General features: G+C 34.7%; 1 protein-coding gene across 11 annotated transcripts in view; it reads right to left on the reverse strand.

Annotated features, from left to right (window-relative positions):
• LOC118275745 (hypoxia-inducible factor 1-alpha) overlaps positions 1-16,127 on the reverse strand; it is a 104,523-nt gene that overhangs the window by 57,658 nt on the left and 30,738 nt on the right. For all 11 annotated transcript variants that reach the window (XM_050695372.1, XM_050695371.1, XM_050695369.1 and 8 more), the window contains exons 3-4: positions 10,927-11,099; positions 3,304-3,474 (exon numbers count right to left, since the gene is read on the reverse strand). In XM_050695372.1, coding sequence (XP_050551329.1) covers positions 3,304-3,474; positions 10,927-11,099 — 344 coding nt within the window. The remainder of the gene's footprint in view (positions 1-3,303; positions 3,475-10,926; positions 11,100-16,127) is intronic.

Below are 16,127 nucleotides of genomic sequence, written 5' to 3' on the forward strand. Positions count from 1 at the left end.
TACTCTTCATGAATAAAAAATTTCCTTTCTATAATGTTCATAGAACTAACATTAAATCTTCAATCAGTTACAGACTAGCTTAATTTGTAACAAGACTCACCTTCGTCTGCCATCCAATACCTAATTCTAGGTGAATACAAGAGTACTAAATTCCTACATTTCAGACAAACAAATCTCTTAATAATAAGCAACGATTGGAGTATTCAAGGCTTAATACAGTAAGTTTATTTTAAACAAACAATAATAAAATTTAGCTAACCACTATGTTTGTATGTCCATTAATATCCGTATTTATTTACATTACCTATGTACTACGAAAACTCTTTAACGTTTAAATTGCATTTAGGTGATGTTTAATTAGAAATATTTTTTACTGCTTTGTATACAGCTCCAGTACATAAGGAATATGTGTACTATGGTACATACTTTTTAGCTTCTGCATTGCATATTAGTAAGAAATGTACCTATTGAATTAAATATTTTTAAGTATGTATGTATAATTTTTCATCTTCTGATGGTAAGTTTGAGTTAGTGTATCTACTAGAGTACCTATATCTTAAACTGGTTGGGTTTAAAACCTACAAAATTTACCTACAAAAATTTTAGTTTTGAAATTAACGGAAAATCCACTCGACCCCTAAACACTGGACCCAGTTTGGGTCGAGTTGACACATCTTTTTTTTAGGAGTCGAGGGGCCGAGGATTGACTAAACGAAAAATGTTGGTTGTTTTTTTTAAGTACTATATACCTTTATCCATTTTCAATAATTAGGTATATTGACCACAATAATATCATAAGTAGTGACACATATATACCTAACTCCTACCTTTGGGTTTTTCACAACTACGCCATCGCCAAATCTTAACGAATTCCGTAAATAAAACGGTTACCTAATACTATCTGGGCTGAGTAAACATTGGTATTTACAAAGCCATAAAACTACTGGTATACTGGGTTTTTGCGTAGATACTTCATATTATTAGATGTAACTAGATTCTGCCAGCGGCTTCGCTCGTGTACCTACCCGTGGAATATAAAATCTAAGCCATCATTTACTGCTGTTATAAATTTCATACCGAACCCTTCAGCCATTTTGACGTGTTTGTATGTTTGAGTATTATTATATTAGTAAGATTTGAATGCAAGATATTTTGTGATCCTCCTACACGTTCATGGTTAGGATCAGTACCCTCAGTGCCGGCTTGAATAAACCAACCAATCATAGCAGCGAACGCGCTCTCGTTTCGTTTTCGTTCAACGTAAAGCAAACTCGTACTAAGGGTACTGGTAAAGAGTTCATAATTCAACAAATGATTTTGCTGTCAGATATTTTTGTAACAAAGATCGTCCTACACAATGTCAGGCGCAGGTAAACCGAGACAAAATTAATTATAATAATCAATTTAGAATTACATACTTATTTCCTGTGGTTTATCCCGTGTTTTGTTTGTATGTCAAGGTAAGTTTTGTCCTAATCACAGTACTTAATTAAATATAGCATTTTATTATAAATATTTTAGTTTTATGTTAGTTAATGCTTTAAGCTAGTTTTAATTTTAAGTGGGTAAATATTTTAGTCATAGTTATTATTATTTAATTTATATGTGTATTTAAGCTAAATAATTTACTTTATTTATTAATTAGTATAGTTTGTGAATCATATTAGTGGCTATTATAATTTGCAATAGGTACCTATGTAAAATGTTATTATCGTATTAAATTATTAATATTGTGCACACAATTAATTGGATATAATAATATACATATTTCTGTGACCATTTTGGGGGAAAATGGGTGGGATTTTTTGCTATTTATATCCTTGAAAACCGGATTTTCATAATTATATTAGAGTACCTATTGCAAAATTTACACTGTATTAAAATTTTTACTTTTGTGTAGAAAATAAATATTCATCTGCTATACTTATAGAAGTTAGATAGACGGATTTGCCGTTGCTGATTCGTGGACAGTTTTCATTGTTTTTAAGCAAGTTGCAAACATTTGTCATTTTTGTTTGTATAGGATGCGACTGCATGTCGACAAATGACGCAACGTGGACAGTTACTCTGAGACTGCGCTATTACTGACATTCTAATGATATTATACACAGTGCAACGTCGCGTCTTTTATCCTCGAAGGGTAGGCAGAGGTGCACATTACGGCACGTAATGCCGCTATACAATGTACACCCACTTTTCACCAATTGTTTTATAAGTCCTATATAATAGGGGGTGAACCTATTGCCGTACAACGCACACAGTTCCAGACTCCGTGCTACTACTGAGAAATTTTCAACAAACCGAAACAAGTCTAATAATACTTTACCCGACTGCGACACGGGAATCGAACCCCTTGCCCGGTAGTCGCAATTGCGATCACTCGACCGACGAGGCAGGCATGTTATACACAGATATTATCATTAACCAATTATGTAACTATGTAGATGACAAACCATTGCCATAAAATGTCATCATAAAAAGGTTTAACTCGACTACCTTATTGGTTCACACTTTGAATGAATGACTCACACGAGTATACTGACTGTGGTCCAAGGTTCGTGTCGTGAAAGGGAATAGTTTAAGCAATGTACTTAATTATGTTTATATTGCTACGTATTTTATTAGCTTAAATACGAAATTGCATTTTGTTGATTATACTCGGAACGAAGTTTACTGTTTTACCATTTTGACATTTATTGATTTTGGTTTTAGGTTTAAAATTGTGAAGGATGCATGCATTCGTGAAAGGGAATGTATTTACATAATTATGTTTATATTGCTACGTATTTTATTAGCTTAAATACGGTATTGCATTTTGTTGAGTAAGTATACTCGGAACGAAGTCTACGGTTTTACCATTTTGTCGTTTATTCGTTTTGGTTTTAGGTTCAAAATTTTTATTTTGTCAACTGTTTGGTTTTTCGGAATAGACCTAATGAAGTGGTAGGTTAAATGGTTTCTACGTGTAATAATTTTATTGTAGTAAGAACACTGTCTGTATATCCCTAACCAATCACTGATAGTTTTGTCTTTCTTAATATCGGTATCTTTGGGTTAGATGAAATTAATTTATTCGTATTTGACACAAAGTCCGTCAGAGCTATCTACAATCTAGGTCGTCTCGGATCTCTCAGATAAAATTTTAGGGATATTGAGCACTAGAGGACTGACCGACAGACTTTGACGTTTAAAAGTGCCTCCCTGGTCTACTTGAAATACAAAATGTGGACTTTGAAAGCTACATTATGGGACTTAATCTAATCTTAAGAAAACTGGAAAGAACATCCCAGAACTCTTCAATACCTTATAAGAAGCAGACTTAAGATGCACGTTCCTGCCCTTGCTGGTGAGGGTACACTTCAGCCGGAGCAGCAGATCGCGGCGGCCCGAGCTGGTGGAACGCAGCGCTTCGCGGATCTCATCGTGGTCGCAAGGGTGGCTGAACTCGAACACACTCTGGCCCATTATCTCCATCTGTAATTTAAAAAGTATAAGGTTAATAAAAAGAAAAAATATTTATAATTTAGGTAAATTTGGTTTAAGACTCATGGCGAGCAGAAACTACATAACTATTTGTGATTACAAGAAGGATGACAGATTGTTTGTTTGTCTGTTGCCCAATTACGCACAAACCGCTAAAGTGTTTTGGATAAAACTTAGCAGAGATAGTCATGGTTATAGAACGACATAGTGAAGGATTGAAGAACTACAAGTATAGTCGATTGGAAACTATTGCAAAGTTTTCTGCAAGCACTTTTTGTTACATATTCTAAATGTATTATGTCATATATGTACTGATATGATATGCAGGCACCAGGGTTACTAAATATATCCCACTACTAATTAACAAAGTATAAATTAACAAACAATACACCCATATTACTCATTAAATGCATTTTCATAATGTAGAACAAAATACCTGTAAAGTCATTGTTTCACGTATAAACACAAATTTTCCTTATACCTACCATCGTATAAAATAGTAAACAAATTGATTTCTAAGAATTTAATTTTGTTGTAGTCAGTTGCGCACATCACTTGGGTACAAAATCTAGGCGCCTCCGCGTCATCGTAAAAGTAATTGTATGCTAATGAGAATAGAATTCATTATTACATGTGTGTGCCGATACTATATTCACATTACCGAATTTGTATTACACGTGTTGAATAATAAGTTTTTGAACCGAGCCCTCAATTGAAGACATAAATTACTGCTGTGTGACAAATGGGTTTTATTACATTATTACTTTCTGGTCTTCAAATGTAGAGTAGAATACATTTTTTACCAACAACTCTTACAAGTTTTACTAAACAGACTACACATTTGAGAGAGACTAGACACCAGCGCTCAGCGATCATTTTTAATGGTTTATTTATCTTTAAGTTCACACTAGCATTTCTTCCTGTGTCGTGGTTGCGTTTACAAACATACCAGTTCACATGACACTCAGACTCGGAACAACAATTTGAGGATCACACAAAGAGTTGCTCCGTGCGGCAATCAAACCCACTGCACGTTGCACGGCAGCCAGTTGCCCAGCTACCGCACCAACCGTGCAGTCATTTTGTCAAGCGCAGAAACTATGACAAACTAAAAAGAGATGGCCTATAGTCTACCAGTGGTCTATCACGACCTACTAATATAGATAGATAGATAGACAAAAAACAACAACTGCCTTTCACATTAATCAAAATCAAAAACAACGGTTCTTTAAAAATATATGTAGTACTTATCACAAGTACACACGATTCAACTACAAGTAAAACGAATTCTAAATATAACGGCTATTTTTACAATGGTTTAACATTGACCCATATACAAGATATTGCTTTTATATGTTTAAGAACAGATCTATATAACAATATGTTCCATATTACTATGTACCCAAGGTTTGTAATTGTAAAACAAACAAAATCTTCCATTAGATGTGTGACGTAACAATGCCATCGAACTATATGTATGCGCCTGCGCGTCTGCTGAACACTCGTGTAACACCATGTGCTTCTAAACTGAAGTTTAATATAGTCTTTACGGCTCAGAACTTAAAGACTAACGTTTTATTGCATCATTGTAGGATAAGGCTGATAACTGAACACTTATTGGCGTGATATGATAAAGGAAATTATCAGTAAACGAAACATATTTAATCTGTACAAATGTCTACCAATAAACCAATCATGATTTTGGAAATGTGTTATATAGGAAAACAATGCCACACCTTTATAAAAACGCATTAAAAAATCTTCAACTCCTGCGCAACAAAGAGAAACAAAGCCTCTTTCTTTCTTTATTTTTCTTTAGGGCTACTAACCCATAAGGCCCATGAGTAAAGCTAATCAATTATGGTCATATAGAGCCTATTAAGTTTGTGAGACAAATACAAATGGAGGTTATAGTAAAAACCGGTTCTACCAGTTACAACAGCATTTTGAACCATGACATTGAAATGTTAAGATTTGTTTTTATTTGTTTTGTAATCTAAAAGTATGTGTCGCATTGGTATGGGCCATACGAAGGGTGTAACTTTTAGAGAAGATTAGTGATCTTTAGAATGCCTTTCGGTTGTATGTACAGAAACTTAACATCAGACCCAAAACGACCCTTTAAAACAGCTCCAACCCGCCAACTAAGAGCAGAAAACATGGCAAATACTCTTGTGTAAAAGAGGCCACATGTCCAGCAAAGGACAGGACAAAATGATGTTGATGATGATGAAGCAAATATTAAATAGAAAGACTTATTCCAAAGACTGCTTCAGTCTTTAGCACACCACAGATGGAGCCTAGCAGGGCTGCTGCCTGATCCGAAGCCGGTGGTTTTTAGTCAGAAAGAGTCTGACACTCCCTCTCGCCTCGCCCAAGGCGAGGGAAGACATTAGGTGATTTCCCGCCCTCAAAAAGAAAGTCCTTAGCACAAGAATTGTTTCCGACCAAAACATTCCTCGCACTTTAATCAACCATAGCTTTAAAAGGATTTTAAATTCAATCAAGGTTGAAGTGTTTCAATCAAATTAAGGAGCTTTCTAATGAGGTAATACACTTTGAATCAACGATATCCGTATTCCAACAAATCAATGTTTATTCATTGAGTGAAGTGCTTGAAAGATTTTCAAAAGGGATCTTTGAATGGACTCGCCTTCCGGGTATTAATATAAAAATTGTGTATTGAATCGATTGATGTTACAGTTGCTTCTTTGAATGAAAATTTGTAAGAAAATATTTTTCTTTCAGTTCTATTTTTAGTTTCACTGTAGGAAGTCGTTATATTTAGATTTAGGTATAAGGGTGATTTTCCGCCAGAGATGTGCTATGCTACGTTGCTGTGGACGCGTTTGGCTTCCACCAATCATATTCATTAGCTATTACATCTGCGTAGCATAGCTGGAACATCTCTGATGGCAAAGCACCCTGAGGGTAATAAGAATTTCTAAATAGAAATTGCAGCTTTGTTCTTGTTTTTGTGAATATTATATCTAAAGAAACCAATAAATATTCAATAATACAATTTTTAGATATTCTTAATCGAATATCATTCAATCACCCCACAGTTAATACAATATACCTACGTATTAATCTCGATAACGAAAACATAAATCTCATGATGATTTTACGTTTTTGTTAAGAACAAATAAAAGTAACCTTTATCAAACATTTTACAGTTTGGCGGTTTATTTATATGCCAATAAAATGTATATTAGTTTTATTTTAGGAAGTAGGTAGCTACTTCTAGAAATTATCTAGATTGTAGATAGATTAATCGACTAATTCATAACTGAGAAGGTTTTTCCCAAAATCTTTACAATCGGCTCTTTTATTTTAGGTATATAAATACCCATTCATTTATACGAGTAATCGTCGCCATGTCCCCAAGAATTAAACTATGCCAAAAATTAATCCTCTATTCTAAAGTCCTTCGGATGAGATCCCCATTAGCGATAGTGGCGCCCCTATCCGATATTAGTGGACAGTAAAAGATACTACATATTATAGTATTTCCAGAGATTAATAACTTCATAACAAAGAGCTTTGCACTCATAGACTGTTCTAAGCACTTCACATTTTCTTTAGCAAATATTATTACCGGTAAACTATGGCAACTTTACCAGACCCTTGGCAACTTTACCATACTATAGGTATTCGGTATAAACTCATTTATCTAAAAATCTACCCACTAGAATTCTGTTTTGTAATAGTAGTATTTTTTTGACTTTAAAAGGAAATATTTACTATATTTTGCGTAGACGTAAGACTGCTATTATGCCAGTAATGGCCGTTACAGTGTAGTGCGTGAAAATGTGCTAAAAGTTAGTAGTTCCTAAATTGTGCTCGCAGAGCCTAAATTATTTGTCACAGGTGAGTGAAATTTTGATCTTGTATGTATAATATAGTTGGGATTACTGTTGTAATGTCAGCAATTGCTTTTTCTTTAATTTATTGATAAATAATCGCTTCGGTAATGTTGACACAGGTTAGGTAAAGTTGCCACGGCCTGCTTTGTGGCAACTTTACCTACAGTTAGGGTTGGCAATAAATGTTTTTTTCTTGTTTGTGTGTATGTAACCATTTTCGAATACCAAAATTTCACAGCATAATAGTGAATAATATCCTGGATGATAAGTTATAATGTATTTAATAATACCTTTTGTTTTAGAGCCAAATTGGCTCCCATGAACCAAAACCGCAGAAAACTCGGAGCTAGACAATATAAAAAGTATACGAAAGTAATGTTAAAATTATCTATGGAGATAGTGAAGTCAAAAAATTAAAAAGTCAAAAGATTAAACATTATTTTGTAGCCTTTTTTTACAATTTTAAACATAAATACTTAAAATTTTAGAACTTAATTTAGTTTAAAAGGGAACAATATTTTTGTCAGATATTTATGCTTTTTTTACTTTAGGTTTAAGGTTTATAATTTTTTTTTTAAATATACATGTCATAAAAAAATCTCATTTTTTGACAACCCCGAGCGTAACAAATTATTTGTATGTAAATTACGATGAAACCCGTGGCAACTATACCTACTGTCTGTGTAGCCGTTATCTTTATAGATTTCCTCATATTGTTTGCATTATAATACGAAGAGGTCCTAGATGAAGCCCTCTGTACCTAGACAACTCTTTAATATGCAATACACGATGAATACGGCGCGTAGGTAAAGTTGCCAAAAATTTGGTATCTTTACCCATGTTGTTTTTCTTTACTACGGCTAAAGTAAGCGTTTGAATATAATGACGATTACAGTAAAGTGAGCCAGATAGACTACAATTGCTAAATATACTCATAGTTTTAGTTTCTATGCGTCTTATGGTTAAAAACATATTTCGATTTTAGTTCCAAAATATGGTAAAGTTGCCATGTTTTACGGTACGTTAATAGTTTACCTATTACGTACGATTATTTCAATCTACTGATATCATTGTTATGATTTTAACATGATAATGAGACGATAAGATTTGTATCAATGCAAATAATAATTCTAAAATATAACTGTGACATAATGTGGGTAAATAATGAATAGAAACTATAACAGCCAGTCATGTATAAAACCGTCGAAATCATCATGACTGTTATGTACTTTGATTCTGTAATATTTTCCGTCAATTGTTGTCAATAGAATATGGGTACCTACATTGTTCTATTTTACTACTAATCTGTAGTTTAGTTTTGTCCATGTAAAAATCTATTACTATAAAACTTCTTCTTAGAATACCATATGATATTGTTTTACACATAAGACGTTACAAGTGCGTTGTCGGTCTTTTGGGGGTTAGGAATTTAAGGGTTGTTGGAGAATCGGGGATTAGGAATATTTGGTCTTCGGTAACCTCACTCACGCAACGAAACACAACGCGAGTGTCGTTTCACGTCGATTTCTGTGAGGCCATGGTTATCACTCTGGTCGTACCGGCCCATTCGTGCTGAACATTGCTCTCCCACACTTGAACTTTTTATTGTACTTTTTACTGTCCATATATGTCTAAGATATTGCGTCCTAAATACGGTAATGAGTCAAATGGGTGTTTTACCAAAAGCAAATTGTTGCCAACAACACATCATTATCTTTCAATCCGCATTATTAATTGAAATGATTGTTGTAATCTTTGATGGTATTTCGATAATAGCCGGATATGACCAACTTGTAAACATTTCTATAGGGCATCCCAGAGCTATTCGAACAAATTAACTACATCCTCATCATTAGTACTGTATCCGTCTAGCATTAGAATTAGGTTTTATATATCTTTAGCAAATTTTGTACACAGTTAATACATTACAATCAGGAAGCAAGTACAAAGAGGAGATGCCATAATATGATTGTGCACTGTGACAAAACAAATGTGCTCTGCCTAATGATATTTGAAGTTAAAGGTTATATTTGAAGTTAATAAGTTACAAGCGATCAGGGGCCTTAGTCTGCTATTACAATTGTGTCAGAATAGTCGATCACTGAGCAGTGCGAGAGGGACGGAGCTATGAAGGTTGTATAGCTCCGTCCCTCTCGAAAGAAAGTGGCACATTAAAATGTGGCAATTTGTTTGTAGTACGAGACCGCTTGTTGGAAAATATAAAAGGGACGTGGTTTATAACGTCTCGTGCTCCTCGTATTTAAAGTGCAACGCATTATGTTAAAAGGAAATTCAGTTATTATATATTCTCTTTGTATTGGCTGCATGATTGAATAGTGCCATTAAGACCCTGATTAAGTCTAATTAAATGCATCTTCCATTTGAAATGTGTCAGTTAACCTAACAGAAACTTAATCAGCAGTGGCCAGTGACATAAATATTCATCCAAACAGGGTTTGCAGACATAACATTTTGAAAATAAATTGCAATATCTATCCTTATAAGGTTTCCCTTTTATGTGTGATCGTTTTATTTGTATTCAATAACCCATTATTAGACACTAAACTGTCTGGTACTCAGTGGCACGTGGCAAAAATACATTCATTGTATGCGTCGCCATGTAAATTGACGCGCGTTCATTGGTCGGTTTTGAAGGTGTTGTAGTCTGATTGGTGGAATGGTTAGACATTTTTATAAAGCAACCAATAGCTGCGACTTTTGCTGACGTGACGTTAGATGGTTTTTCAGAGCTTCTTTAAAGTATCATATTAAAGTGTGCATAGGGAACAAACGAGCAGATAGATCACCTGGTGGTCAGTGGTCAGCGTCAACCCTAGGACACCTGCAACTCCAGAGGAGTTACAGGTGCGTCTCTAGCCTTTGTCAAGGAAGCCGGGGAGGAGGGGGAGCGGATAGTTATGTACGTCACTCTCTGACCTACTCCACATTAATGTTATTCTAAGATTATTTGTAATGCTTACAATAACTATGCTCTTATCACTTCTAGTACATTCTGACAGTTTAGAACAGTAACAGTAGGTAGGTACAGTAAAGATAATGACACCTGTAGCGTTAACCTCGAATCGTTTATTTTCGAATAATCTTTAGTGTTGACATATTATCTGAAGATGATTTTTTATCTGACTGTATCGAATTGATGAAATAAACTTAAAAGACAAGGTTTTCTTGCAGTATGCATCTGTCTTATGAAGTTTTATAGCTGTACGTGTGGTTAATGGTTATACCTATGAGACTTTATTTATGTCAGTCAAAAATATTTCTTCATATGTACCTACTTATTTTATCAAACTCATCTATTGGTCACTAAATGCCCTAAATTTTGTACTCGAAAAATTCTAACAGTAATTGGATTGATGTAAATTTACCCAGTTCTATTTTTCTAGTTAGTTTCTAGTTTCTATTGAGTTTCTGTTAAAAAATAGGTTTTTAGACGCAAATTTTGTATTAACATCGCTTTATTAAAATCGGCGTTAATCAACACGTTCGCATCTTGTAAAAGACACAGATTACACAACCACCAGAGTGCAAATACCAACACATCACATTAATATCTTACCTGTGAAACACCGAGATGGTCGGCGATATTCTCGCTACAGTACACGATGTCGCCTTGCTGGGACAGCACCAGCACGAAGCCGTCCAAAGCCTTCATGTATGAGAGCTCTGTTGATACTTCCTCCATGCCCTCCGGGTTCTGCATCTTCGGATGCTCCGATTCAGTTTCGGGGACTGGAATAAGAAAATAAAGAATTTGAAAAACGCAATTTTAAAGCCTTTTACGAGTAGAATAGATTACGATAACTGAATATAATGATAGAAACGAATAGGAGAACTTTTTTTGGAAAATTAGATATAAGGCTTTAACAGTATTTTAAACAGACGGTGTGTTTTGTATGCGGTTAAAATGATTTATTGCTTTTCTCCAGAAATTCAAATCATTGGGGTACAAAATGTGATTCCATAGTTTTGTTTTAGCTCATTTTAAGGTCTTTACAATATAAGCTCGAATACTGAAAATGTACATAGCAGTTTAGGAGCGATACATTGTAATCCTTGAAACAATATTAACGCAATACGCAGCAAAATTAAGATGTTTACACGTTTGCAATTCAAGGCTTAATCTTGAACAAAGATTCCAAAATAAGACTGAGTCACGGCACGTGTCACAACCGTGATTTGGAAAAGGTTCAGTTGTTCGAAGGCTTGCCCATTACTCTTCAGAATTCGTAACATAACTCGCCAAAAAGGCTTAGATTTTGGAAAATCCAGAAGGAGATTCTGCTTTGCACATCCAAATGGCGATAAAACAACGTGTCACACAATAACCTTGACTATAAACAAACAATTATTTCGACTGCACGGTTGGTGCGGTGGCTGGGCAACCGGCTGCCGCGCAACATGTAGCGGGTTCGATTCCCGCACGGAGCAACTCTTTTGTAACAAATTGATGTTTCGGGTCTGGGTGTCATGTGTATGTGAAATTGTACGTTTCTAAACACACCCACGATACAGGAGATGACACGTCAAAAACATTAAAAGTGCCACATAGTTTTCCATCATCGTCTCACAAACGTTATCAATTTGAGGCCAAAATGGACGTATACAATGCAACCGTGGCAGAATTTCAACGCGAATAAATCACGTCCATACGTATGGTAGAGCGATTTACTTAAATCTGCCATATTCTGCACATGCTGGTTGATAAATAAGCCTCATTTGCATATTTAAATAGCGTTTGTTTGGTGCATAAACCTCAAAACTGATGCATGCAGATGGTGGAGGTTAATCTGACCAGAAATAGAAACTGCGGTAAGGATTTGTTTAGTTTTGAATACATTTCGGATGTTATATGAAAGGGATGAGATTGTGAAAAGAAATACAGAATACACAAACATTATATACTATCATAAAAGTCACTGACTTTTAGCAGAAGATGGGCGCCATTGATAGTACAGTATAATATGTAAGTCTTGTATTTTGTAATACAAGCAACAGGGTATTTTCCACCATTTTAATGGAATTGAGTAGGTAAGTACATTAAAAAGCACTTAAATCTAAAAACAAGTACTTAGACGCAATTTTGGATAAACCGATTACGCAAAAAGTGTATATGACTCAATAGTTTCAATACAGATCGATATCAGGGGACGTGTTTTGCTTCTCAATTGGTGAACGATACCAGCCTTGCATAGTCAATAAAGCAGAAAATTTGGAAGTCAAATTATGAAAAAAATTGCGAAAAAATATTAAGGATGCAAGTTTTGTACGACCAGTAGAATAGTTCGGACGTACATATGACGTCAATGCGGTTTACAGCGCGTGGCTGCGCCTGCGCCATGAAAAATTAAATCAACGCGTGCCATAAGTACCAATAAGTCTGGTTGCGGTTTTAACGCGTGATTTTTAATGTACATCCTATGAGGCAACAAGGACAATTGTTCAATAATTAAATATGTGTACTGTGTTTAGAGTAAGGCTCACCGCAGACGAGGTTACTGAAATGTGCAGCGGTAGAAAGAAAAACAGAAAAGTATATTTTTCACACATATACTTTTTTACGAGCCTACTGTCATTAGGCTACGCGACGACGCCGTGTCTGTGCACGCTACTCATAATGAAAAGTGATTAATTTAGTATGCCTCTTGATAAATATTATAAAAATATACTTTCTTTCTGAAGCCATGAAATTATAGTTTCAACCATAATTAATTAGATAGTAGCTATGTAGGTATAGCTTTTTCTAACAGCTACTCTCTCTTACAAACAGATTTTTCTAGAATTATATTTTTGGAATGTCATAAGTCATAACAAGTCCCAGTTAAGTAGATTTACTAAGTACCGGGATAGAAACTCGACACACGGCAACTTCAACAAATTATTATAGCGTTAAATTGATATACCAACTTTAAACTATGACTTCATAAAGCTGGCAATTCTTAGAAGTGCTAAATCAGTACAATATTATAATTAAAACATAATAATAATGTTATTTATTACTACATTTAATGAATTTCCCTATTAGTAATATTTACTGAAAATGCATAAATAAATACACTTATCATATACGTCAATCTGAAACCTCAGTACTTTATATGGCACAAAATAATAAGTCATTTAAAACATGCCATGTCATTATAGATGTATAATGGTAAGACCTGAAGATCTAATGTTAATTAGATACTGTGGCGACACATGGCAAGTGATAGATGACAGTAGTAGCACATAGACCAAAGAGTATTTATACTAATATAGCTGAAGAGTTCGTTTGTTAGGAGCCAAGCAGAGCGGGTGAAACCGCGCAGAAGTAGCTAGTAATAAATAAAGGGACATAGACGATCGACAAACAAATCAACGGATGACGTTATAAATCCTATATCACACATATAAGAAAGAACACACCGTACTAAAAATAAGTTACCACAGCCTCACAAAAAACCGACGAGTAACGCTTGCGTTGTGTTTCGTCGTGTGAGTGAGGTTACCAGAGGCTTCATTATATCCCTCATCCCCAACAATCCTCAAATTCCTAACCTCCCAAAAGGCTGGCCATGCACTTGTAACAGATCTGGTGTTTCAGGTGTTCTGCTATGAGCAGTGCCTATTGTTCCATCAGATGATACGTTAACTTGTTTACCGGATAATCTCATACAAAAAACATATTTCTAACAGCATTCATTTGCCAAAACCATTTAGTCCTAACAAATAAATAATATAATTTAACTAATACACAGTCGTTAACTCGAAAGCATTTAGTAGTGCGACCGGATCGTTACGGTGGCTTGGCAATATTCCAACGACGACTACTATTGTTTAATTTGATTATCATTGCGTCTAAGCCAACAAAGTTCATCGCTCTAGTAAAGGATCGGTATAATATAAACAGTTTTGTGTTCTGTCTGTGTACCTATGTGACCTGCTTGAACTAACTTTTAGATTAGCAACTCAAGAATGTGGCTTATTCACAATGTGTCGGACTTTAGTCATATATTAGTATTAAGACATTAGTCTGGACTTTAAAAGATTGGCGTGTAAAAGAGTTAAGTTAATAGCGAAAAAAAAAACATTTATCATTTATAGTCAATATTTATTAATGCAAAAGTGTGTGTCTGTTTGTCCGTGTTTCACGGCATAAAGAGAGAAATTAACGTGATTTTTTTGTGAAAAAGAGCCTAGCAGCGGTTGGAACCGCGTCGTAGTTAGTATAATAATAACATTGTAGTAAATTAATCAAGTTAATTCCTCTTTTAAGTATATAATCAAAAGGTTTATAGCCATACAACGTCATTCGATGACCAGGTCAAAGTACAGGTCCAACAAGATAAATCAAACTCAGTTTTTCATCACACTTTAATAAGTGGTTAAGCAAAACGTGTTTCTATACTAGTTTGTCAAGTTAATTATAATAAGTTGATAGCTTGTGGTTGTGTGCCTTAATGGCCTAAGTATTTTGTAGGGAAATAGATGTTGTTATACAGCTTATAGTTTTTTCTATTTCTAGGTTATTAAATGTCCTTTAACGGACTTTTTGTAGTTACAATGAGAGTTTTTGCGCTACTATATTGAGACGTTAACCTAGTTTAAGGTATTTTTTGAGGCAAGTAAATCGTCCAATGACTATTCCCGCCTCGGCTCGCCTAGGCGATATATTAAAGAAGAACAAATTTAAAGTACGCTTAACCGACGAGCATGCATAAAAGACTGACTGTAGATGAAGCGAAAGAAGTATGTAAGATTCGTAGCAATTGGCGTTCCATTATCTCTGACATGGGAGACAGGCGTGAGGTTATGTATGTACACTGAACATTGTACCCTAATTGCAGTTTTAATTTAACCTACAGCAATGGAAAGTAAGGCAAGTGATAATAGACAAATCATTTGCACGTACTAAGGATTTAATGCTTTGGTAGAGATAACTAAACTATAGACAATAAATAGTAGATAACTGCTAGCCTCAATCTACCTGCAAGCTTTAAATAATCTCTAATATTATAAAACAGATATACAAAGGTGACATCGCGATATAAACAAATATAAACATGACTCAAAATATAAAAACAAAACATTCAGTAATCCGCTTTGAGCTTCAATGAGAGGTTTATCTTTTTACAGACCGATATTTAAAAAAAAAGTGTCTATGAGCCACACCCACAGAACAAGTCAACAAGAAAAACATCACCGCTTTTCATACAAACACAACATACTCGCGAGTCGCGTCATTTTCTAAATTTACAATCAAAGGGTGTTTTATTTCATGGTTTAATTTTATTATAACTTTCGTGAGACATACTAAATTAATTACGACGCGGCGATTGTCGCGCTGCTGGTGATGAATATGAGCCTCTACCATGGCTTGAAACTAGTCGAGTTCCTCGTCAAACAGTTACGTGAGTAAGCCGATAACATAATAATTATTTCATGGTTGTCGAAATAGCTGCTACCAAATACCGACGATGACACTTTACTACAGTTACTGAGAATTAAGAAAATAGACTTATGACCAAAAAGGATAATGAAACAATGCATTATTTTTATTTTTATCAAACAATGCTAGGATTTACTTAAAGCTTTGACTGATACAAAGTGAATTAAGGTGTGAGAATGATCGATTGCACGTGATCCTTGCATGGCGTAGATAAATATAATGCTTTGTTGTATTTATCTGAATAGTACAGACGCGAAAATAGAATTTCGACTTTATGATAAAAAGATAAAGTTAAAAATTCGAAGACGTTTCCGTGATGCGTCTAAATTGGTGCC

Source organism: Spodoptera frugiperda, chromosome 8 (assembly GCF_023101765.2).
Source record: "Spodoptera frugiperda isolate SF20-4 chromosome 8, AGI-APGP_CSIRO_Sfru_2.0, whole genome shotgun sequence".
NCBI classification, from domain to species: Eukaryota; Metazoa; Arthropoda; class Insecta; order Lepidoptera; family Noctuidae; genus Spodoptera; species Spodoptera frugiperda.